The following is a 23,777-nucleotide window of genomic DNA, read 5'->3' as shown; positions in this document are numbered from 1 at the left end:
AAACACACTGCAACGACGTCAACCTACGCGTACCTATCAATTGCAAAATCGGTTGAAAAATCAGTTGTATCAAATTGTTATTACTTTTTTATACCTATAATTTCTTAATTTTGTTTAATTTTAATAATTTAGTGAAAAAAGTTGCATTAAAACAGTAAATACGCTTCATTTTAGGCCATATAAAATTAATCTTTAGATTCTCATCCCCGCCCGCCCCTCTCAAAATGTCCCGCCCCGATGTTTTTTATTTTGAATTTTGGGTATTTTCATGTATTTTTATTCAGTAAGAATTTGGGTCAAAGTTTAAGAGTTATCTCCCGTCTGTATTAAAAGTCGCGTGTCGCTATTTATAGCAAAAACGCCATGTGAAGAATGTAATATAAGCAAAAATGTGTAAGGAAAAGATAATTTGTCAGTATAGAGAATGCAGAGAAAAAAAAAATAGCATATTTAACACATATAGATACCATCACTGGCAGGAGCAAGTATGTAGAGAGATTGTAACTAAGTAAAAATAGGCGAGGAAAATGACACCTGGTCAAGTTATATATAACGATCTCCAGCTGTGTGACTTAGCTTTGAAATAAAAAAAAAATCTACACCATCGTAACAAACTTTTTTTCAGTAGAATAATTAGAACATTTATATAGATTTTGCAAAATAAGAAGTCACGCATACACAATTTATTGGTATCCCCACCTCAAGGGTGTGCCGTATAATGTGTACTTGATAATTTGTTAATTAATAATAAATATTTAACTTTGAAAGCAAAAATTTTCTTTAAATATTTAAAAGAATATGAAAAGAATTAAATCTATTCATATTTGCATTAAGGTAATGAAAAAAATGTGTATACGGGGCGTCCATTGTTTTGTTGATACTTAGGCCTATATTTAAATTAACAATTATAAAAAATAAAAAATAAAATCCGCCCACCCGCCCCAATTTTTTTGCAAATTAGGATGAGAATCTAAAGATTAATTTTACCTGGCCTTACTATGATGCGCGAAATATTGCGCAATGGAAACTATAGTCGGCCCCCTTAATATGAAAATGTCTATAATTATAAGAACAAAAAAAATTGAATAAAAAAACTTGTCGTTTGCAAAATTGAGGTCCAGCAAAAAATTAGTATGCTCATTTTCACTTTGAAAATAAATATCAGGACAGGTTCTCATTTATACCGTGATGGCAATATGTTTGTTAGAGTTATCTTTCTTGTACCTTGTCATCAAATATTTTTTATGCTACAGTTTGATACTATTTGCAAAGCCTGTATAACGCAGTGGTTAAAGTTTTACACTCTAGAGTCGCCGGGTAAAGAGATTAATCTAAAGTCACAGGCTTGCATCCCGCTGCAGGATTAAGTTAAAACGATTTTGGTATGATCCGTAGTCCTATACCAATTTGCACGTGAAATACTGCTCAATGGCCAAAGATCTAGACTCACGAAGCAAACACGCGTCCTAGTTAAATAATTAGTGAGGATTTTTGATTAAGATGTAGAGAGAATAACCTTTTCGCCTTCCATATCAATATATCGGCAAAATCGTTTTAAGTTAATATCTCGTAGATTGTTTCCTTGTTACAGTGATCTTGTTTTGCTATCGTTGTGTAGTATTTTGACTGACTAGTTTCATGCCAATTGTTAGGCCTTTGTTGTAGTAATTATCTAAAGAATGTCCCGTCTATTTTATCAATATATAGAGTTCATGGCGGTGTGACCGGTCAACAGGGGATGTCTACTCCTTGGTACCAGGTCCCATCTCTGCAATGTCAGGGGTTCCTGTTTTTAACCCTACTGTCAAATTTATTTTGCTGTTTTTTTTTAAATCACCGATTTTTATCTTCCCTTTTAATTTAATTTTCCTACTTTTGCAGGGAAAAAACTTTACTGTGTAGTATTGTTTCGAAAAGAAATTGCGAGAGAATGTCCATTATTTGTGATGTAATGTCCACAGGGCTTTTGATCGCTTTAATCCTACTTAGAGAAAGAATTGGATTTTACGATCTTTTAAACACCAATTTTCCTTTATTAATCTGACTGAGGAGACTCTGAGGAGACTAAAAGGCCTTTGGTAAGGTCATGTAACACATAACTTCCTAAAAAATAATACTTTGCAATAACATGATTTTTTTGCAATTTTTAACAAGTATTGTCCTCCGAAAGTGATAAAAATTGTTTGTCATTCAACCAATATAAAGAATTTTTGCATGACCATTATGAATTAATTTTATGTCCCTTTAAGGATCCTCAGCCAGGAAGGATAATTCTAAGAATAGTAACTTTTTTAAGAAAAAAGTATCAAAATTAAGCTTGAAATTGAAATATTTTCATGCAACAATTTTCATTTTATGCATCTCAATAAAATTCAATATTCATTGAGCCATTTTAAAATTTGACAGTTGTACCCCTATGAAGTACAAAAATCAATGCAACTGGTATTTTTTTTTTTCTAAATAACTGAATACTAGTACCTTCAATTCTTTTACGTTAAAAAATAATTGCTGGTCAAATTTCAAACAGAAAATTTAAAGAAGTTACTTTGATTCGCAATTCCTGAAAAAATTAGAGATTTAATAATTTACTCTATATTATTTCATTATTCTTAATGATGAATTTTGAAGCAATACCATATATTTCATGCAATTAATGATGGTTATATCAGACAATGTCTCCGCGAAATAAATTACGAAAACGAGTGGTTAGTAAAATCATAAATGTTTGCTCAATGACACGTGAGTTTTTTCTGTCTCGGTTTCATTTCATAAAAGTCACATAAGTTGAACTTGCATTAATCCTCCTCAGTCTTTTAAAGAGCTTAAAAACCCTTTTTGGTAAAATAATCTTAAAGAAACATGAGATTATTGTTAGAACTATTTACTGAACCAGGAAAAGGGAATGTTAGCACAACACAGGGAAAATGTCATGAACTGCATACACAGTTCAAAATAAAACCAAACTTAACAAGGAGTCTTGAGGGAAAGTATTTGAGTACCTCTGTACCAATTGTGGTCATGACATTTAACTTAAATCCACAAGTCCGTATATTTAGTGTCAGCGAAAGCAAACAAGAAATAAATATATTAGTAATAATAAAATATAAATGAAGTAGAAAAACCAAAGCTGCTGAGTAAAAAAGTAATTCTAAAGCTGTTTTACAAAATTCAGATTATGTCACTTCAATAATTTATTCTTTTAATATTTAAATTTACTATTAAGACAAAATATGCTGATATATATAGTACGGTAATAAAGCTCATAATTTCAATGGAATGTCCAACACGAATTGGGAGAAGAGCAAACATAGATATTAGCTGCAATGGAGGAGTGAGCATCCCCTGATCACCGGTACCACCCGCTGTGTTATTATGTTCATTTAATTGAACGTCAGTCAATTTTTATTCTAAACGATAGAATTGTTTACTAACTAATCCCGGTCATGACAAGGAGCACATGACGGGTGTGACCAGTCCGCAGGGGATGCTCAGTCCTATATGGCACCTAATTCAAACCTCTGATGTTTTAAAGGTCCGTGTTTGCTCTGCTCCTGTTTTTTTGTATTGATTTATGGACTTTTGATTTTGAATTCTGTTCTTTTTCTCAATATGTTTCATGAAACACTTCTGCATCAGTACCATATGCTTATTTTCACAAAGCGTCACGCACAATACCGACATATTTTCAATAGGTTATTTATGTTCAATGAAATATGTTTTTTGTTGTTGTTGCTTATGCTGTGGTTGATTATAGAATGGACTTTACTCATATTTCTAAGAATATTACTTCAGTTGTTATAACTTTAATTTTTTAAAAAAAAATCAATAACTTTGGAGAATTCTCGGAAATACAATCGTCGATCGCAGGGATGTGTTGATAGTGAAATACTGATGCAAGGGAAGAAAAAGTGCTAATCACAAAGCTGGAGTCAATTCATTATGAGCAGCAAATTCAAAATCTAAAACAAAAAAAGGAACTAGATATCGATAAACTTACAAGTCGGCTTTCCCTTTCAGTTTCTACGTCTCTGGTGATTTCATTTGCCAATAAAATCATAATATATCTAACATAGAATGTTCGAAACGAGACTGATTATCATCTTGTATTATCATCTTGGTTGTCTTTGTGAGTAAGGGAATTCGACGATAGAAAAAATTAAGTCATTACGGTTACCATATAATTTTGTTGTTTGATTATAATTAGCGTCTTTTTGAAGAAAATATGGAAATTACAAATAGTAGTCAAGCTCAAAAGACCATTAAACAATACAAAATAGGGCAGAGCAAACACGGACCTCGAAAACAGAGATGGGATCACTTGCTAGTAAAATATTCATTTTTAAATTTGAAATAGATGTGTCTGACTCTGTACCGTTTATTCGAATGCAAGGTACATGCGTTGTATTCAGACAAGATATACATAATGCTGCGTATACAGTTACAGTAAGTCATGATGTATCAAAAATAAAAACACACTGGTCTCCAAAGGAAAAACTCCGCAACAATGATACAAAATCATAATGATGCATAACAATATACATAATAAAATAATTTTAGAATTTTTTTACTTGTAGATTGTCAGCCAATGCTCTCCATTTAGTGTTACAAGTAATAAAACTACAGTAAATAATTGTACCAAAATATCCAAAATTAAATGTGTTTAAGGTCTTAACTAGTACGCTGAGGCAAAAATCGATACATATTATTTAGCACTTGCGATAAAAATCATAAGAATGATATTATTCACTGACAAACACAGAGTAAAAAATAAAAGACAACATTTGTCAAACCACTTTCCGACATCTCGCCAGGATATTGCGTCATCATCCTGCGATTCACTAACAGCGTCTTCCGGTTGTATTTTTTTCTCAACCACCACAACCGTCACTTTAGGTGATTTTTTGCAGCAGGTTTTAAAGCATGAAACCAGCTTTTTTATAGCTGATGGGATAGGACTCGTTCCTTCTTTATGATAAATAGCAGAGCCAAATATAACTGATGTTGTAATTACCGCTCCTAGCAAAACGTCTCCCAAGAGTTTGTAAGCTAACAAAGAGACGCTTGGTTCTGAAGCCTCTGGTAGATTATCCTGGATGATGGTAAGAAACACTGCTACCGCTAGCAACACGGTGATAGAAAAACCGACCCTTTCTCCTGATTCCTCGGGAAGAATGAAGGCCATTATCTGAAGAAAACTCATCAAACAGATTGGAAGAATCAGTCCAGCAATATAGTAACTGGACCGCCTGGTCATCTCAATATGAATACGAAGTTCTTGGAAAGACAATGAATTCAGAACCGTGTCCACCCTGGTAGCTGTAATCTTCCAGAGATTGTTTTCTTCATATTGAAACATGTCAGCCTCGGAGGACCCTGGAGAAAAAATTACATCAGACGGATAGAAGCCGGGAATATAAAATCTCATTACACATGTCTGTGAATCAAACGGGTAGTACGTCACATCAGCGTCACACGTGCTCTCAATGAGAACCGGAGGGATCCAGGAAATTGCACCACTATCAAAGACTCTAACACTTAGAGAGTCAGAACCCAAAGGTTTCATGGTGGAAAAACAATTCAGGTTGATGACATTTGGAATCCAAACTGTTTCTTGCAGAACAGATGTGTCCATTAGATCACCGCCATAATTGTTCTTATCCCAAGCTAAACGATTGTCCTGCCAGCCGAACTTTAATGCTCCGATGACGGCCAGTTTACTCTCTTCCTCACTGAATTCTTTGATGCTGATAAACATAAAGTTCACTGAGATGGAGAGCGGTTTTGTTCTATCTGCTCCTGGTCTGATCGCCTTCTGGTAGCCATTAAATAAATCTGTGTGAAGTTGAGTTTCCTGTGCTATGGTGTAGCACCAAATAATATGAATATTGCTCAGAATAATAAAGACACTTAATTTATACATCCTGTATATTAGTCTCTGTAGTGAATTTTGAAATGCTGGTCTGTGGTCAGAAAGGCTTTATTCGAACCATTTTTAAAAAGAAACGACTGTGTATTTAACTTCCTATCCTATTAATTGGTGAGGATTACTTTTAAACCACTCGTATGTTTGCTCGGCGATATCTGTCATTCACTGTCCGTTTTTAGATCTTTTGCACAAAATGGTTTCGCTCTATGATTTATATACTGAAATAAAATTAAGTATTCAATTTAAAATGTGACCTAAAAAAATCCACCCTAACCCTAACCCTATCCACTAGTATTTAGAGAATTTAATTGCAGATGAATAATTCTTTTGGCAAGCTATGTTGCAATCTGCCTAAGTTAATAGAATTCTTTTGGATAGAGCGAAGTTTGTGTTTGGTACAATTATCTGAATGTATGAGAAGGAATTAAATAACATGAAATAAATGAGTAAAAACTAGGGATGTCAATTTTACTCGGACAGCTTAGTCGAATAGTCGGATGCTTTAGTCGAACGATAGTCGAATATTCGTTTAATTTTAATTACATGTATTTTTTTCATATAATCTTCACTGATTGTCTTTTACAGACTAGTTTACAATATTTAACCTACGGTATCACCATTATAAAACAAATTTCTGAATAGTAAACATGTACGTAGTACAATGAAAACTGTACATCAATATGTATCTAATTTCAAAATTAATATATTAGCTGCACATTTTATCTAAATGCAGGATATCAAACGCTCGTATTTGTCCTTTCTTTACATAACGGTGGTACATGTACCCTATACTATAATTGAAGCCAATTTCTTCGTGTCCGTCAATGACCTTTGACAGGTAAACAATTAAAGCGTGTCTCTTATAAAAACAAAGAGAAAGGGAGAGCTTGGGATAAATTTTAATTAGAAATTTTGTGCAAACTATCAATGATTGTATGAAATTAATATCAGAAAAAGAAAACACGGTTTAATTACTCTCACGACTGCCCCCAATTTACATGTATTTACAATTTTGTATTAGCTGTTTAATTAATATTCTTTCTGAATAGTTATATCACGTCAGAACTTAGTTTGAATCTATAAAACTAAACAATTACCCTCTCCATTTAAAACAGTAATAAGAGGTAGACAATCATATCAAATATGTTTGATTTTCTTTCCCAATCTGCTTTTTTGGCATTTTGCGGAGAACTTACTTTTATTAGGAAAATTTCACTTGAAGACGATGTATATGTTTGACTGATTCGGCATATGATACATCATGTTTGATGTTACACTGCAGAATACAAGTTCTGCATAACCTTGATAACACTGTTTTTTTTACTATACCAAAACTGTAGATTTTGAAGACATGTTTGCCGAACATACATCAACGTGCAAATAATTTCCTTTGAACAGTTATACATGTACCATACCCTTAATTTTACATATGAAAATATTGATCCGTAAATGAATGAAATGGGCAAATATACGTTTATTGCCTTGAATCAAAATTACTTCGATGAAACACATTTTTAACGAATAACCGACTAAAGAAATTTTAGTCGATAGTCCGTATGATCGAACGATAGTCGAGTACTCGAATATTCGTTGACATCCCTAGTAAAAACGCATACATCAATACGTTTGAAATGCATAGCTACAAGGATCATTCAATAAATAAAGCAAATATTATCTAGATTTAAAAGAAATATAATAAATATTCCTTTTAGTTTCAACCCTCCAGGCTTTCCCTGTTACCATTTACATATGGCTTAGGTATTTGCATCCATAAACGAAAAACCTCAATATTCTTAATTTCAGGGATGCCCCGAAGACACTGATAAATATCATTTTCCAAGACTTATCTGCTACTCTCCAATCCTCATTTGTTAGTTTTCTTGCTTTTTTTGGGAATAAAATGATCTCACAATGAGTGAGATAGCAAATGTGTGTGATGGTAAAGCTCTGTGTTCTTTCTATTCTTCAAAATCTTACTGATTTCTTTAAGCTTTTTTGCTGTTTACTTGCTAGGAACAGGTAAATTACACTAGAAAGCGATATTTGGACTTCCTTTGCAGAAAATCTGTTTAATTTTCTGTAGCGCAATTTGATATAGAATTAACATTTGATAGTCCGTCGTTTGGATGTATGTAGAAGTTCAATTGGACTTACTGAAATACAAGAAAAATAATTAAAAAAAGACATGTTTGGTGCCCTTGCTTCTCCTCACCAAAATGAAATGACACCTTTGTCTTTTTTCCCTATTTTCATTACTGATCTTATCTCTCAGCTTTAAAAAGTGCACCCAATTGTTTAGTCAGACATTAAACAAGTTTATCAATTTTTTTCTCTTTTATAAAAACATTTGATTTTGATAAACACTTGGTACATTCAACTCGTATTTTGACTGAGGCATGTGTAGGAAAATAGGGTACCTATCTGAAAGCAATATTTTGTTTTCCTTTGTCAAAATTCTATGATCATAAATGTTAAAAGTCTTAACTATCTCTTTCTTGCATTTTCGGATATCTTTTGGTACAACGTATCGATATTTTGTTGTGTATCCTCTATACTGTGTGATGTACCCTCTATACTGTGTGGTGTACAATGATTGGGTAATTTAATATTGGTTTTATGCAACTCGTTGAAATGGTAAATGGTGTATATTCGCTCGGCAAGCCTCGCAAATACATACACCATTTCAACTTGTTGGATAGAGCCGATATCAAATCATACAATATAGATACCCTCTATATAAACAGTTTTCAGCTCTAAACGTATTTTAAAAGTAAATTTTTTTGTCATGACAATATTTATCAGAAATCCAAAGTTGTTTGTCAGTGAAAATGTGGTAAATAAATAATCAGAGATTTAAAATTGTTTGTCTGTAAAAATGTGATAAATAAATAATAAATCTTTGGAACAAGGTTTCTCTCTTTTTTTACCTTACTTGTTGTCCTTTGGGAATCTTAATTAACTCTAGAATCGGTTTCATGATGTGCATTTATTTTTACATAAAGATTGCAAAGCATGAAGTTCACATGCTCACCATTTAGTGTTACAAGTAATAAACATATAGTAGATGACTATCAAAATACCCAATATTATATTTGCTCTAATGTTCTATCAAGTAAGCAATGGCGGCCATTTTGATCGAAATCGATACTTTTTATTTAGCACTTGCGATAAAAATCATAATAACGATATTATTCACTGACAGACATAGAGTAAAAAATAAAAGACAACATTTGTCAAACCACTTTCCGACATCTCTCCAGGACATTACGTCATCATCCTGCGATTCACTAAGAGCGTCTTCCGGTTGTATTTTTTTCTCAACCACCACAACCGTCACTTTAGGTGATTTCTTGCAGCAGGTTTTACAGCATGGAACCAGCTTTTTTATAGCTGATGGGATAGGACTCGTTTCGTCCTTATGATAAATAGCAGAGCCAAATATAACTGACGTTGTAATTACCGCTCCTAGCAAAACGTCTCCCAAGAGTTTGTAAGCTAACAAAGAGACGCTTGGCTCTGAAGCCTCCGGGAGATTTTCCTGGATAATTGTAAGAAACACCGCTACCGCTAACAACACGGTGATGGAAAAACCGACCCTTTCTCCTGATTCCTCGGGAAGAATGAAGGCCATTATCTGGAGAAAACTCATCAGACAGATTGGAAGAATCAGTCCAGCAATATAGTAACTGGACCGCCTGGTCATCTCAATATGAATACGAAGTTCTTGGAAAGACAATGAATTCAGAACCGCGTCCACCCTGGTAGCTGTAATCTTCCAGAGGTTGTTTTCTTCATATTGACTCATGTCAGCCTCGGAGTACCCCGGAGAAAAAATTACATCAGACGGATAGAAGCCGGGAATATAAAATCTCATCAAACATGTCTGTGAATCAAACGGGTAGTACGTCACATCAGCGTCACACGTGCTCTCAATGAGAACCGGAGGGATCCAGGATATTACACCAGTATCATAGACTCTGACACTAAGAGAGTCAGAACCCAAAGGTTTCATGGTGGAAAAACAATTCAAGTTAACTACATTTGGAATCCAAACTGTCTCTTGCAAAACAGATGTGTCTTCTAAATCACCACCATACTTTTTCTTGTCCCAGGCTAAACGATTGTCCGACCAACTGAACTTAAATGCTCCGATGACGGCTAGTTTACTCTCTTCCTCACTGAACTCCTTTATGCTGATTAAGACAAAGTTCACTGTGATGGAGAGCGGTTTTGTTCTATCTGCCCCTGGTCTAATTGCCTTCTGGTAACCATTAAATAAATCTGTGTGAAGTTGAGTTTCCTGTGCTATGGTGTAGCACCAAATAATATGAATATTGCTCAGAATAATGAAAATAATTAATCTATGCATCCTGCATATTAGTCTCTGTAGTGAATTTCGAAATGCTGCTCTGTGGTCAGAAAGGATTTATTCGAATCTTATTTCAAAAAGAAACAACTATATATTTAACCTCCTATTCTATTAATTAACGAGGATTAATTTAAAACCACTCGTATGTTTGCTCGGCGATATCTGTCGTTCACTATCCGTTAGTAAATCTTTTACACAAAATGGTTTCCCTATATGATTCATATGCTGAAATAAAATTAAGGTTTCAATTGATTATGTTACCTGAAAAACCATACTCTCTAGAGAATTTAATTGCAGATGAATAATTCTTGTGACAAGCTATGTTGCATTTTGCTTTTATTTTTTTATAATTACTTAATTACTTAGCGAAGATTACGTTTGGTATAATTCTCTGCATTTATCAGAAAAATGAAAATAAAATGAAATAGGTGAATGAAAATACATGCAAAAACACGTTTGAAATGCATAACAATAGACAAAATTATTTGTCGTTCAATAAATAATGCAAAATGTCATCTAAATTTTTAAAAAGTACAAAATACATATTCCTACTGTTTTCAATCCCTCAAGGCATTCCCTGTTGGTCCTTCCCTGTTACCCTTTACACGTTTCTTGGGTCTCTATACCCAAAGTGCCCCACCATTCGAAGTGTGATATGACTAATTTCATTTCATGCCATACCCCTGTATTACATATCCTGTATTCGCCCATGGATATTATATGTACATCTTAATATTTTTTTATTTAACACACATGGCCTTAAGGCTTTGGAATTGAGGGTTGGAGGGTTGGCAATATATAGAATACTATAGAAAACTTAGGTACTATATGCTGGTGCCCCCTCATAAAAACCGTCTGATGACCTTTTTTTTTTTTTTGCTTGTCAAAGAATTTCTGGAGTTGAGCCTCCCCCCCTGTTAAGTTTGTCATATAATAATAATAATAATAATAATAATAATAATAATACTTTATTTAAAGAGGGTAACCCGATTAGTGCAATGCACTAGTCTTCCTCGGGGCCCTCTATACATGGATAGTACAATTATGTATAAAACAGTACAATAATCAGAAAAATTACAAGTATATTACACATGTGAATTACATTTGAAAAAAAGATAGTATATACAATGTATTATCAAAACATAGAAAAAGTTACAAATTAGGAAATGTTGCGTCCATTGATGATAAATTTTTCCACATTTTTACGAAAGGATTGTACAGTTGGGGAAAAACGTACATGTAGAGGTAATTTGTTCCATAAATTAATATTGAAAAGAATTTTTAAACAGATTTGTTCGATACTTTGGTAGACTAAGGTCATAATTGGATTCAGAACGTAAAACATAATTTTTAGAGGAAATAAATTCAAACGAGTCTCTCAGATAATCAGGTGTCATATCATGAAGTGTTTTATAAAGTAGTATGTATTTGTGAAAATCTATTAATTCATATATAGTCAGCCAATCAAGTTTCACAAATAATGGTTGTGATGGAGCATCTGGTGCCGCATCTAATATAATTCTTGCTGCTCTTTTTTGTAATTTAAAAACTCTTTCTATGCCAGCACCTGGAGCGTTGCCCCATATAGTTAAGCAATAATTTAAAGATGGCAGAATGTATGCATTATAAAAAAGTTAGAATTGGATGGTAGAATTAATTAGACTCAGCCTAGTTAGGTTCAAGTTTTAAGGTCAAGTCAATTCCCACTGATTAAAACTCCAACCAAAAATGATGCAAATAGGGCGAACAATTATCATATTAGGTTCAGATGCAGAATACCGGGGTATGTTACTGCATTTTCTTTTGGTAAACAGATTAATTTTCTTAAATTTATCATGCAGTTTATCAGAGCATTTGTCTAGACCCCATTTAAAGATACTGGTTAAATTTATTGTGATATGAATCGTAAAATATCTGATAATCATGTTTCTTTTATTCAATTGGATTCAAATTATTATGGAGAAAATTCAGAAAACAATTTTGAATTAAAGATCAGGATCAGTTTTTTTCATGATAAAAAAATCATGAACTATTTAAATCATCGTTAATATCTACGGAAACTAGAAAACTAATTCCATTTTCATTATCAAAATGTTAATGTCTGCGAACTTATAGTTGCCCTGTACTAGAAATATTTGTATTGTGTTTTTGAACCTTATTAACCAGTTCATAAAGAGATTGTTTGAATTCAATATTGATTTCTTTAAACATTTAAACTGCTTTGAGGGTTATGAAACATATATTTATGTTAAATATAAACGAGTCGTGATTTCTACACACAATAAACAATTGACAGCTAGTTTTAGAACTTGGGGATCAAGATAAACGTCCGCCCTGATATGGGGATCATTTCCTTTCTATGAGTGAAGCTATTTTCTGTGTATTGTAAGACAAACTTAAGATCTGTGGGAATATAGAAAGGAATGACACCGTGACATGTTTCAAATATATTAATTGTAAAGTTTAAACCTATCTTTAAATTTCTCAGACGTCATAATACTTTATGGAACTATCAATATAATGTTTGGTTATTCAAGTTTCAAAAGCGACAAATTAAATTTTTTAAGAGAAGCCAGTTTGGTTAGTTAATTACTTGTCAGGGGAATATCTCCCACCATGCACTAATCGTACGAATGTATAAGGATTTATAATTTACCATCATGATGATAATGGCTCAAAGTAGAAAAAATGTATTAAATTTTATTTAACATTCTTTACATATAATGATAAATAAAAAGAATGTTATATATAATATGTACATAAATTATTATAAAAACAATATCCTTTTTTTCAAGGATTTCCTCAAGATAATCCAGATATCAAAATTGCATTCATTTGTCCCAATATTTAAGGAAATCACCTTGTCTGGGACTTTTGATAAAATTGAATGTATACAAACCATAAAACCATTATAAAAATAAATTCAGATTTGACATCCCCTAACCTTGCTTTATTAAAACAACAACCCTTTGATCATTGGCACAAAGTTTGCCACATTTTTTTAAGATGTCAAACAAAAATAAATAGAAATGTAAAGGAATTGTAAAGTTTTGGAAAACAGCATCATAATGTTTTAATTGGTTAATTGATCGTATATGTTGTTTTACGTTCAGTTCGACAATTTTTCACATCAAGTTCCGGGGGGGGGGGGTATTATTCCAAATGCATTGTTTGAATGCTGAAAATAAAAACCATGATGCTACTTTTAAAAATGTTTGAATTTCAGAGAAAGCAATTTAACATTAGAAGGAATAATAAAGGAAATGCATAAACTAAGATGCATGAGAAAGAGTCATTGTCCTTGGCAACATTCTTCATAAATTAGATACTTGAATATAATAAATTTTTAAAATTCTTTCACTTCAATTGAATATGTTTCTTTTTTTTCTTTTAAAACATCTAATGTAAACCATTTTTGCAATTATGTTCTCTCACTCCTCCATGGCCCTGATCCCACCACTAATGTTTTGGAGGTCTGTGTTTGCTCTGCTCCTATTTTGTATTGTTTGGACTTTTGATTTTGAATATTGTTCGTTATCTCCATATGTTTTAATTCATTGCAAAGTACAAAATACCACTCTGGTGATCAAATACCGGTAATGAGAGTGCCAGGTCCTGGTTTGTTAACTTCGACTTTAGGGAATTAATGATTCCAGATACATAAAATACAATTTATTTACCATGTACTACGCGTAATTCTGAATTGCTGAATAATGACTAAGTACAAAAGATTCCAATTATCACAATTCCAGTAGTTTTTATAAGGTAAAAACATCTGATGGCAACGTTTCAAAATAAATTGTCCATTTAAAAAATGAGAAAAACATACTTCTCCTTACATCATAATATAGGAAAAAACACAATCTGAGTTCTTTTTTTCTTAATACAATATAATCGTCTTTTACCAATATTTTGACAACAATTTTGTAACTTACAACCGAGGATCTAATTGACGTTGGTCTCTTTAAATGGACAGTAAACTATTAAACTGTCAGATATGATCTATTAAGCACAAATACCATTTAAACTACTGAAAATCTGTTGAATACGTTCTCAGTTTTAATACAAAATCGATCGTGAAAAGATGGAAGTTGTGCTATTGGTCCTTTGCTTAGTGTTATCCGCGGAGGGATACACGATAGCACAACAAACACAGCTACACTCGGACCTGGCCTCGGGATACGATCGGAGAGTGAGACCTGGCCAGAACAGAACCCTCCCCATAGTTATCAAGTTTAACTTCTACTTTGCGAGTTTGAAGGAATTCTCAGAGGCCGAAAGTAAGATTGGAATCGTGGGGTCATTGGGACTTGAGTGGATAGATTCTCGGCTTTCTTGGAACCCGTCGACTTATGGAGGTGACTTGTATGTAACTACGCTATTTACCTCCGACATTTGGGTCCCATTTTTAGTTTTGATGAATCCTTTTGCCAAACTTAAGAAAGTGCTTTTAGATGAAATGTCTTGCACGGTGACAGATGGGGGATATGTCAATTGTCTGCCTCCTAACCTCTATGAAGCCACGTGCGATGCTGACGTCACTTATTATCCCTTTGATTCGCAGACGTGCACATTGAAATTTTACGTTCCTGGATATTCTATGTCAGATATTCTTCTAAGACCTGCCTTACCTACATTTCGAATGGATTTATACGAAGAAAATGGACTGTGGTCTATTACAAGCACTCGCATTTATTACCAGGTTAACGTGTTCGGTTTTGAAGAACTTCGACTTGAGATAAACATGAAAAGACGGACTACATATTATATCGCTGGTCTGATACTGCCGATCTGTTTGATGAACTTCATTCAAATATTGGTGTTTATTTTGCCAATGGAGTCGGGAGAGAGGATGGGTTTTTCCATTACAGTGCTTTTGGCCGTAGCTGTTTTCCTTACCATTATTCAGGACAAGCTACCAGAAGCATCAGAGCCGAGTGTGGCGAACCTCACATACAAACTACTGGTGGACATGCTGTTAGGATGTTCTATGGTTATAGCCGTAGTGATTGGACTTCACTTCTACCATAAAACAGAAGATATGGAAATATCAACAAGACTTAAAAATTTTGCTCGTAGCATGAATTTTTGCTGCAAGCGTAGGAAGACCAAGGTGATGGTCTGTGATGACACAGAAAAACCACCAGTTGAATGTGTTAACGATACCTGCGACATCGATGTAACCTGGAATGATGTGGGACTGGCATTTGACAAGTTGTTCTTTATTGTTTTCTTTGTTTCTTTGATTTCTAATAATATTGTGTATCTAACTACAATGGCCGCAATAAGTTAATACTGTAAAAATAAAACAGCTAAAACAGAAAAGTATGGGAAATTACCGGTATGTTCCATGTTATAAATTTATCTAAATCTTACACGTCTCGGCAACTTTACAAGATTTCTTGAGAAATATGTTTTTTTTCATTAATTACAATATTTAATATTAATTTTACAATTCGTCCCTACTGGTTTCGGAGCGGATATCCTTAAGAGGTATTATTACTGAAATTCACTAGAAAATTACAACCGTTCTTCTATTTTCAAAACAGAAACGAATTCTTAAGATTATTATTTTTACATAATACTCATTATACATACTTATTTTTATTTTGTTGTGAAAATGTACAAAACATTATGTTAACACTATTTCAATTATGCTTTTTGTATAATGGTTAAGGTCATATACTAAATAAAATCATATTCAAAGCATTTATACTTCGAAATATTTTTATGTGCCCGGATCGATAGATCCAGGGCGTATATTGTTTTTGTCCTGTCTGTCTATCTGTCTGTCTAGCTGTTTGTTTGTTTGTCCCGAACTTTAACCTTCACCATAACTTTTGAACCATGAAAGATAGAGACTTCGTATTTGGTATGCATACTCCACTAATTAAGCTCTTTCAAATGACACCAAGGTTAATGACCTTGTGACCTTGACTGTGGCCTAAATGCTAAAAATAGCTTTTTTCTGCAAACTTTAACCTTCGCCATTACTTTTTAACCATGAAAGATAGAGACTTCGTATTTGGAATGCAAACTCCACTAATCAGGTTCTTTCAAATGACACCAAGGTCAATGACCTTGTGACCTTGACTGTGACCTTAATGCTAAAAATAGCTTTTTCCTGCAAACTTTAACCTTTGCCATAACTTTTGAACCATGAAAGATAAAGACTTCATATTTTGTATGCAAACTCCACTAATCAGGTTCTTCCAAATGACACAAAGGTCAATGACCTTGTGACCTTGACTGTGACCTTAATGCTAAAAATAGCTTTTTTCCGAACTATGTTGCCGCCGGGCGCATAGTGTTTCACAAACACATCTTGTTATTCATATTTCTTGTATAGAGATAACTCAAGTTGTTAGTTTAATTTTTCAAAAATAAATTTAAATTGTAGCATCTGTACTTCTAATTTTGCCATTTCTTATCTATTTGGGTTTTGGAGTACAGGTCCTTATGTTTTTTTTCCTTGGGCACCAATTTTACCAGGATTAGGGAAAGGATTTGTCTAAAATCTTTTATGTGAAAAAAAAGAAAGCATTTGCTGTGGCCCTCAACTCGACAATTAGATATATCGACGACATATGTCAATTAACAAATCTAATGTTGATAGTGGTAAACTTGAAATAAAAAATACCACAGAGTCTGACATGTCTGTTTCACATTTGGATATTTTTACTTTGAACGGGATGACTTTAAATTTTCATTCTTCCCTTTACTTATGCAATACTTTACCTTCATCACCTGCGTACGGAATTTATATCTCTCAGCATGCGTTACAATTTCTAAAACGAAATAAACTATTGAAATAGGAGTTGCTGATACAAGAGTACCAGCAATCTCGTTTAAAACCATCATTTGGTAAGGTCTTTGCCTGATACAATTATCTTTTCATCAATTACAATTTATCATTTAGTCAAATGCTGACTGATGTTTTACATAGACTATTATATACACGCTGAATTGACGGCGGATTTTTCTGTTATTTCCAGATCATAAGGGGCTTACGGCGGTTGTGCCCGGTCAGCAGGGTATGATCACTCCTCCATGGCACCCGATCCCACCTCTAAAATTTTGGTGGTTCGTGTTTGCTCTTCTCCATATAGTGTTTAATGGACATTTGAGCTCGAATGCAGTTCGTTATTTTCAAATATTTTATTTAAAAGGAACAAAATTCTGAGTTGAATAAAACACTAGTATGATATGTACATATGGAATATATGATATACGTGAAATAATTCTATAACATTGCACTTGCAGGTAACTTGTTTATTATTACTGAAAAAACTACCACGTATTTAGAAAAAATATAATGTCAATAACTTCTTAATGTTAATTGAAATTTTCAGAAAAAATATTTTTATAAAACCCTGACATGTTGATGGTTCATAGCTAACTGTTAAGAAAAACAAACAACCTAATATCAGTTACATTAAAGAACGTCCTTTGTCTGATAATCTCAGGGAGCGTGTCCTCTTCCTTCGGGCGTTAAAGCGTCTCCTTTCAATATTAAGACAAGACTTTAATCCTGAGGACAAGAAAGCCCTTGTGTTAATGGATTTAATTCTTCAAAGGGACAAAGGAACGATTAGGAGTTAAAGAAATTCATTTCTGAAAAAATACTCGAAGTATTCGGATTTGATTTCTTTTGATTACAGATTTGGAGCTAAGGGAACATTTTAAATATTTCTACACCTGATAGATTTCTTAATAAAAATAATATTGTAACACTAAATGAAGATCGCACGATTCCGAGTAAGATGTAAGAGAAGAATGAAAGAAAAGTAAAAATAATGTTTATCTTATTACCTTCTTGCGTACTCGAAGGGTATATTTCATTTATATAAAGACACAAGTGTTTTTGTCAAACTGCTTTAAAAATTGATCATATCATACATGTAAGAACTAATTGACAACTAACATACATGAATATTGCTACATTGTAGTTTTATTTCAATCCTGAATATCTTTGAGATTAAGGCCTGATTCTATTGTAAACAAGATTTGATTTTCCAATGTCTTGTCTTTTTTCATCAGTATATTCTTTAGAATGTGTGCTTTTTTAATGTGCAGTAGAAAACATTAATATTAAATTAAAAGATCAACGTACAAGTGTGTCTCTTAGTTGTGTTTATAAGACTTAACTCTAATAAAAGGCACTTTGCATTTTGAATGAAACGTTACATTTATTGACTTATTTTTGTGATCTCCAGCTTTGTTGTACATATTGTAAATAAAGATACGAGTATTTAACACCGTTTAATTTTAATTGGCCTTTATAACCATTGAAAAAAAATTACCATAGAAAAATCTTGATATCGAAATGTTCCGAAAATAAGTAAATTTCAGTTTTGTGCTGTTAACACACTGCAAGGTATTGTCCTTACAGATATACAGCTCAACAAACTTTTTAAGCTCACATGGTTTTTCGCACAAATTAAGGTCACATTGTTATGATATAATATTGTGTATTGAGACAACAAAATACATTTTAAAAGTATTTGTTTACATAATTTGAGTTTTATTTCATTTATTGAAACATAATTCAAAGAGATCAATCGGTAAAACATTGTTATATTCATGGCTGAAAAATAACAACTATTCTCATTTGAATTTTTCTAGTTTCTTTTCAATTGTAACTGTCTTTTTATCGGTTCTTTTGAAATCAATAGCTCTTGGCAGAAACGTAGACAAGGTTACAGTACAGCTACTGTTACTTGTATTTTTTGTACATTTTGACTCTTTAACTCGGGATGGTAATAGTATTTTTCATCTTTTTGACTGCTTTCTACGTTAATAAGGTAGGATTTTTAAGAGTAAACTTCTAAAATCTAGAATCATTAAAGATTCATCCCACTGCAAAATTTTAATGTTTCAGACCGTAAAAGCAAAAGAATTTTCCTTTTCATAGAAGGAATTTACTATTCAAAAAAATAAACAATACCCTCATCATCCTACCCTTTAATGTGGTTTCCTTTTGCAAAATTATCGCTTTTCGGTGCTACATTTGGACGAAACCAAGAGGAGTATGGTAAATGAGCATAGATTTTTAAAAAATACTCACCTTTAAGAAGACAATTTAAAAATTTCAACTACATGAGATCAAATAAAGCTCGTTTTATACAATTTGCAAAAACCTATGGTAAGATCGTATAGTCGAAACATCCGACCATTTATTTATAAATTTTCCTTTAAAACATCCACTTTGGAAACTTTAAGATAATAATTTTAAAAGACATTTATGCTTGACATTATATATGTAATATAATGAAGGGTTATGCCATTGTACTGCAGTTCAAAAATGGTAATTTTTATTACAACAATGTGACCTTAATTTGTGCGAAAAAACATGTGAGCTTAAAAAGTTTGTTGAGCTGTAGTTTGAAAATCTGTTTTATTTGTGTGAGCATGTGTGAAATATATGGAGATAAGAACAGTATTTTAGCTCAAAATTCCAAACATTACAAATAAGGTGCAGATCAAACACTGACTTCCAAAACATCATTTCAAAATTAAAAGAGGTGTAAATCCAAATCGAAGGCAGTGCAAACCCAGATGTAAAATAAATCGGAGTTTGGATCAAGTACCATGGAGTAGTGGCATACCCTGAAAGGTCACAACGCCTTATTCTCTTTTCATACTTGTAAAAAAAATATATCTGTAGATAATTCAGTGATTAAACAAAGTGAGCCTCACAAATGACATGTAAAACTTAAGTCAGTATTTTACTTAATGATACATGTACTAGTATAACAAAAACTATGTCACACAGATTTTATCTGGCAATATGAAATGAATGGGGAAAACAAACAGCATTCAAGATCAAAAGTCCATAAACACAAAATAGGAGCAGATCAAACACGAACCTCTCAAACATCAGAGGTGGAATCAGTTTCCATGGAGGAGTGGGCATCCTCTGCGACCGGTCACGTCCACTGTGTGCTCCTCGTCATGATCGGAAAATAACGGAAAATCTGTCGTCAATTCAGTGTGTAATGATAATAAGTATGAAAGTCAGTGTGTGATAACAATTAGTATGAACTTCAGTCAGCAGTTGACTCAATGATAAATTTATGTTATGATTATACAAAAATTAGATAGATGCCTGAATTGAAATGACTGTTTTGGAATACATGTATTTTGGTTATTAAAGATAAAAATAAATTTTAAATAAATCAAGAAATTTTGTATATAATTTTAGTCATTCAAAGGACAATTATTGTGAAAATTGAGTGGAAAATATATTACTATGCGAAAAAATGTATTTTTTACTTATATTAACATTACATAATTTTTTTTCAGCTGTCCTTGAGAGTGAATTAAATTTCAAAATGTGAATAATTGATTATTTAAATTGGAACTAAAATAAAATCAATATGGTTATAAAAACACTAATTTTGAAAATGTTCCTGTGAATTCTTTATTTAACCAATCTAATTAATGTTTTAATTTCAATCAATCACAAGTGTTATGCCAATATTTCTGATAGACTTTCTATTAGAGATTGTCAAGTTAATTAGTATGAAATATTGTATTTATTTATGAAATTAGATCTGTCGGTTTAGACTTTGTCACTTCACATCATTTGTTCATGTTAGCCCCTACTCACTCATATAGAATGTTGCTTGGACCTTAATCAGGTCCTGTTAATGATTTTCCAAAAGAAATGTATTTAATAAGTTAAGTTGATGAAACAAGAATATCAGCAGTCTCGTTTAAAGTCTTCATTTCGTAAGTTCTATGGTCGATACAATGACCTTGTTAGAAAATACAATTTATCATTGAGTCAAATGCTGAATGACGTTTTTCATACCAATTGTTTGTCCATTATTTATACACTGAATTGACGACGTATTTTTTCTGTTATTTCCTGATCATGACAAGGAGCACAAGGCGGGTGTGACCGGTCAGCAGGGGATGCTCTCTCCTCCATCGCACCTGATCCCGCCTCTGATGTTTCGGGGGTCCGTGTTTGCTCTCCTCTTATTTTGTATTGTTTTATGGACTTTGAGATTGAATACTGTTCGTTATCTCCATATCCTTCTTAAATAAAAACAATTTATAGCATAGCTTGCGGGGCAAAATTGGAAAAAAAGACACTTCAACTTGGCAAACCTATAAAGGAATAATAGACATTAATGTCATTAAGAGCTATCTCTCTTATCACAGTATCAATGAATCTTAATTACAAACTATCTGGTCCTATGTGTATACATTTCGAAATATAAACCGAGATGTACCCGTGCAGTAAGGGATAATTTTTTATAATACTTGTTTGTACTGCTCTACAATTTTCTACTACACTTGATCATTGCTTGAATCATATTTAATTGTTAAAAGTGCATTTATATTTGATGGTCCACTTAACAACTAAATTGTAAGAGAGACGAGGTAACTTTTCGTCTTCACCTTTTTTATTTATGTGGTAATACTCCAGATCACGTATGCATTGTTTTATGTCTTCAAACTTTTTGAATATTCAAGAGCATGCTCTGTGTTCAATCAATTTGCAGAAGTGAATGCTAGATTGATTTTTATTTGCATTTTTCCATTTGTTCAGCTTTTCAGTGGCCTATATAAATGATCTCTCAACCTTATTAGTACTTGTGTTCCTCAGATGAAAATTGAAGATAACTAGCAGTGATTGATCTAAAAATAAACTATAAACAGTGTGTTTGTTTTTTTTTAATTCTTTTAAAATCTCCTTCCGTCTCTTAAGTTTTCAGCAGATAAACAATGTTCATACATGTAATTATGATGATCGATGATTTTTTCTTATATTGTACATCTATGGCAGCTGGGCCAGTCGTGTTTAACTAGGATGGGGCTCTTTTAATTATTTAAAAATGTTCGATATGTAAATGATAGATGAATTGAAAAAAAGCGTTTGCCTTGTTTCTAATTTGTTTTATTTGAATGGATTTTTTTTGCCTGAACACAGTTTGTTATCTCCGTATTTTCCATTCAGAGATTTTATTGTATATTGAAGGAATTTTATATTTTTTTATAATCAGGTACAATTAAATGTAAAAATTGAATAAAATAAAATTATCTTACATGTGTACATTACATTGTAATAAAACAATTTACGCAATAAATTGTCAACATAACTTTTCTGTATGACAGGGAACGTAGGGCGGATAAGACTGACTAGGCAATGCTTACGCCTCCATGGCACTTGATCCCACTTCTGATGTCTTAAGAGGTCAATTCCAGCTCTCCTCCTATTTAGTGTTGTTTCAACTGTTTTGTACGGTTGATGTGTGTTCATTATCTCCAGTTATCATTTAACGATGGAAAGAGGGTAGTACTTGTGGATAGGATGCTCATCCGTGCTTTGGCCTCTTGTCTTTTTAACTTACCAAAAAGGACAAACACTACTTAGTATACGTTTGAAGATATTCTATATATCAAAAAGAACATTAAAAAGATGCTTAAGTTTCTGATTGACAATATTTATGTGGTATTTGGAGAACAGGTCTTTCAACAATCTATTGGAATTTCCATGAATAACGATTATTCCCCGTTATAAGCAAACCTATTTTTGTATTCATATGAAGCAGAATTTGTGCAAAATCTTATACGTGAAAAGAACACTCGCTGCGACATTCTACTGGATATTTCGATATATCAAAAACGTATTGTCAATTAACAATGATAATTAAGATTCTCATGTCGATGCGATCTATCACCCACACTCTTCCACGGTACCTGATTCCATCTCTAATGTTTTGGAGGTATTTGCTCTGCTTCTATTTTGTATTGTTTTATGGGCGTTTGATATTAAATACTTTTCGTTATATCATACCAAACATGGGTATGCAAATGCCTAAAGAGTATGAATATATTCTTTACAAAGCGAGGTAATTCAAAAGTGAATGTGGCAAAATAGGAACTAATCGATAACGATAGCATACTTTAATACCTGAATGAAGTTTGATTTTTCTTTTCAAATGGTAACCCGCGTGGCGCAGTGGTTAGAGCGTCTGCTCTGGAGTCGCGAGGTATGGAGTTGATCCTTACACCACGCGTTTGATCCCACTTTAAGACGCTGTTGTTGTATACTAGTGAAATAGTTATATAAATCTCAAACAATATCTATATGAATTGATACCTCTTATTGATGAAGAATCTTAGGAAATATTTAAATTACAGAATTTTTCAAACGTTCTACACATCACCTGAATATAGATAAACATGAATGTAAAATGACTATTACGAATAGAATGGAGTCCACAGCTTTTAGTTCTGTGATCCTAGCAGTTGACCACAATTGTATACATATATATCCTTGAATTTTCATGTCGCTAGATAAAGCAGAGGTATATTCAGAGATACATCTCTATCTATATGTATTTTCTGTTCTCTGTTCCATCTGTTTGTCGACCGTCATATCATTTTTTAAATTTTAAGAGACCTTCAAAAGGTAGAAAACTGAATTTGGGTCGTGTTATGCTTGTAACAATATTTTTCAACGAA

At 32.7% G+C, this 23,777-nt stretch overlaps 3 protein-coding genes across 3 annotated transcripts; 1 reads left to right on the top strand and 2 right to left on the bottom strand.

Annotated features, from left to right (window-relative positions):
• Window positions 1-4,575: 4,575 nt before the first annotated feature.
• On the bottom strand, window positions 4,576-6,048 carry LOC134242287 (acetylcholine receptor subunit beta-like 1). Its single transcript, XM_062724395.1, has one exon. It carries the CDS (start codon window positions 5,918-5,920, stop codon window positions 4,703-4,705), a length of 1,218 nt encoding a protein of 405 aa, XP_062580379.1. The 5' UTR covers window positions 5,921-6,048; the 3' UTR covers window positions 4,576-4,702.
• Window positions 6,049-9,077: 3,029 nt separating this feature from the next.
• On the bottom strand, window positions 9,078-10,295 carry LOC134242114 (neuronal acetylcholine receptor subunit alpha-9-II-like). Its single transcript, XM_062724178.1, has one exon. It carries the CDS (start codon window positions 10,293-10,295, stop codon window positions 9,078-9,080), a length of 1,218 nt encoding a protein of 405 aa, XP_062580162.1.
• Window positions 10,296-14,324: 4,029 nt separating this feature from the next.
• Window positions 14,325-16,617, top strand: LOC134242194 (acetylcholine receptor subunit beta-like). Its single transcript, XM_062724304.1, has one exon. The coding sequence runs from the start codon at window positions 14,380-14,382 to the stop codon at window positions 15,586-15,588; it is 1,209 nt and encodes a 402-aa protein (XP_062580288.1). The 5' UTR covers window positions 14,325-14,379; the 3' UTR covers window positions 15,589-16,617.
• Window positions 16,618-23,777: the final 7,160 nt, after the last annotated feature.

Source organism: Saccostrea cucullata, unplaced genomic scaffold (genome assembly GCF_032062105.1).
Source record: "Saccostrea cucullata isolate Sc308-1 unplaced genomic scaffold, CSIRO_AGI_Scuc_v1 ctg792, whole genome shotgun sequence".
NCBI classification, from domain to species: Eukaryota; Metazoa; Mollusca; class Bivalvia; order Ostreida; family Ostreidae; genus Saccostrea; species Saccostrea cuccullata.
The sequence above is the reverse complement of the archived record's forward strand: the minus strand, read 5'-3'. Positions and strand labels throughout refer to the sequence as shown.

What these genes read in the sequence shown, in the direction of transcription:
- LOC134242287 (XM_062724395.1), bottom strand. Translation starts at nt 5,920, where the DNA reads ATGTATAAATTAAGTGTCTTTATTATTCTGAGCAATATTCATATTATT.
- LOC134242114 (XM_062724178.1), bottom strand. Translation starts at nt 10,295, where the DNA reads ATGCATAGATTAATTATTTTCATTATTCTGAGCAATATTCATATTATT.
- LOC134242194 (XM_062724304.1), top strand. Translation starts at nt 14,380, where the DNA reads ATGGAAGTTGTGCTATTGGTCCTTTGCTTAGTGTTATCCGCGGAGGGA.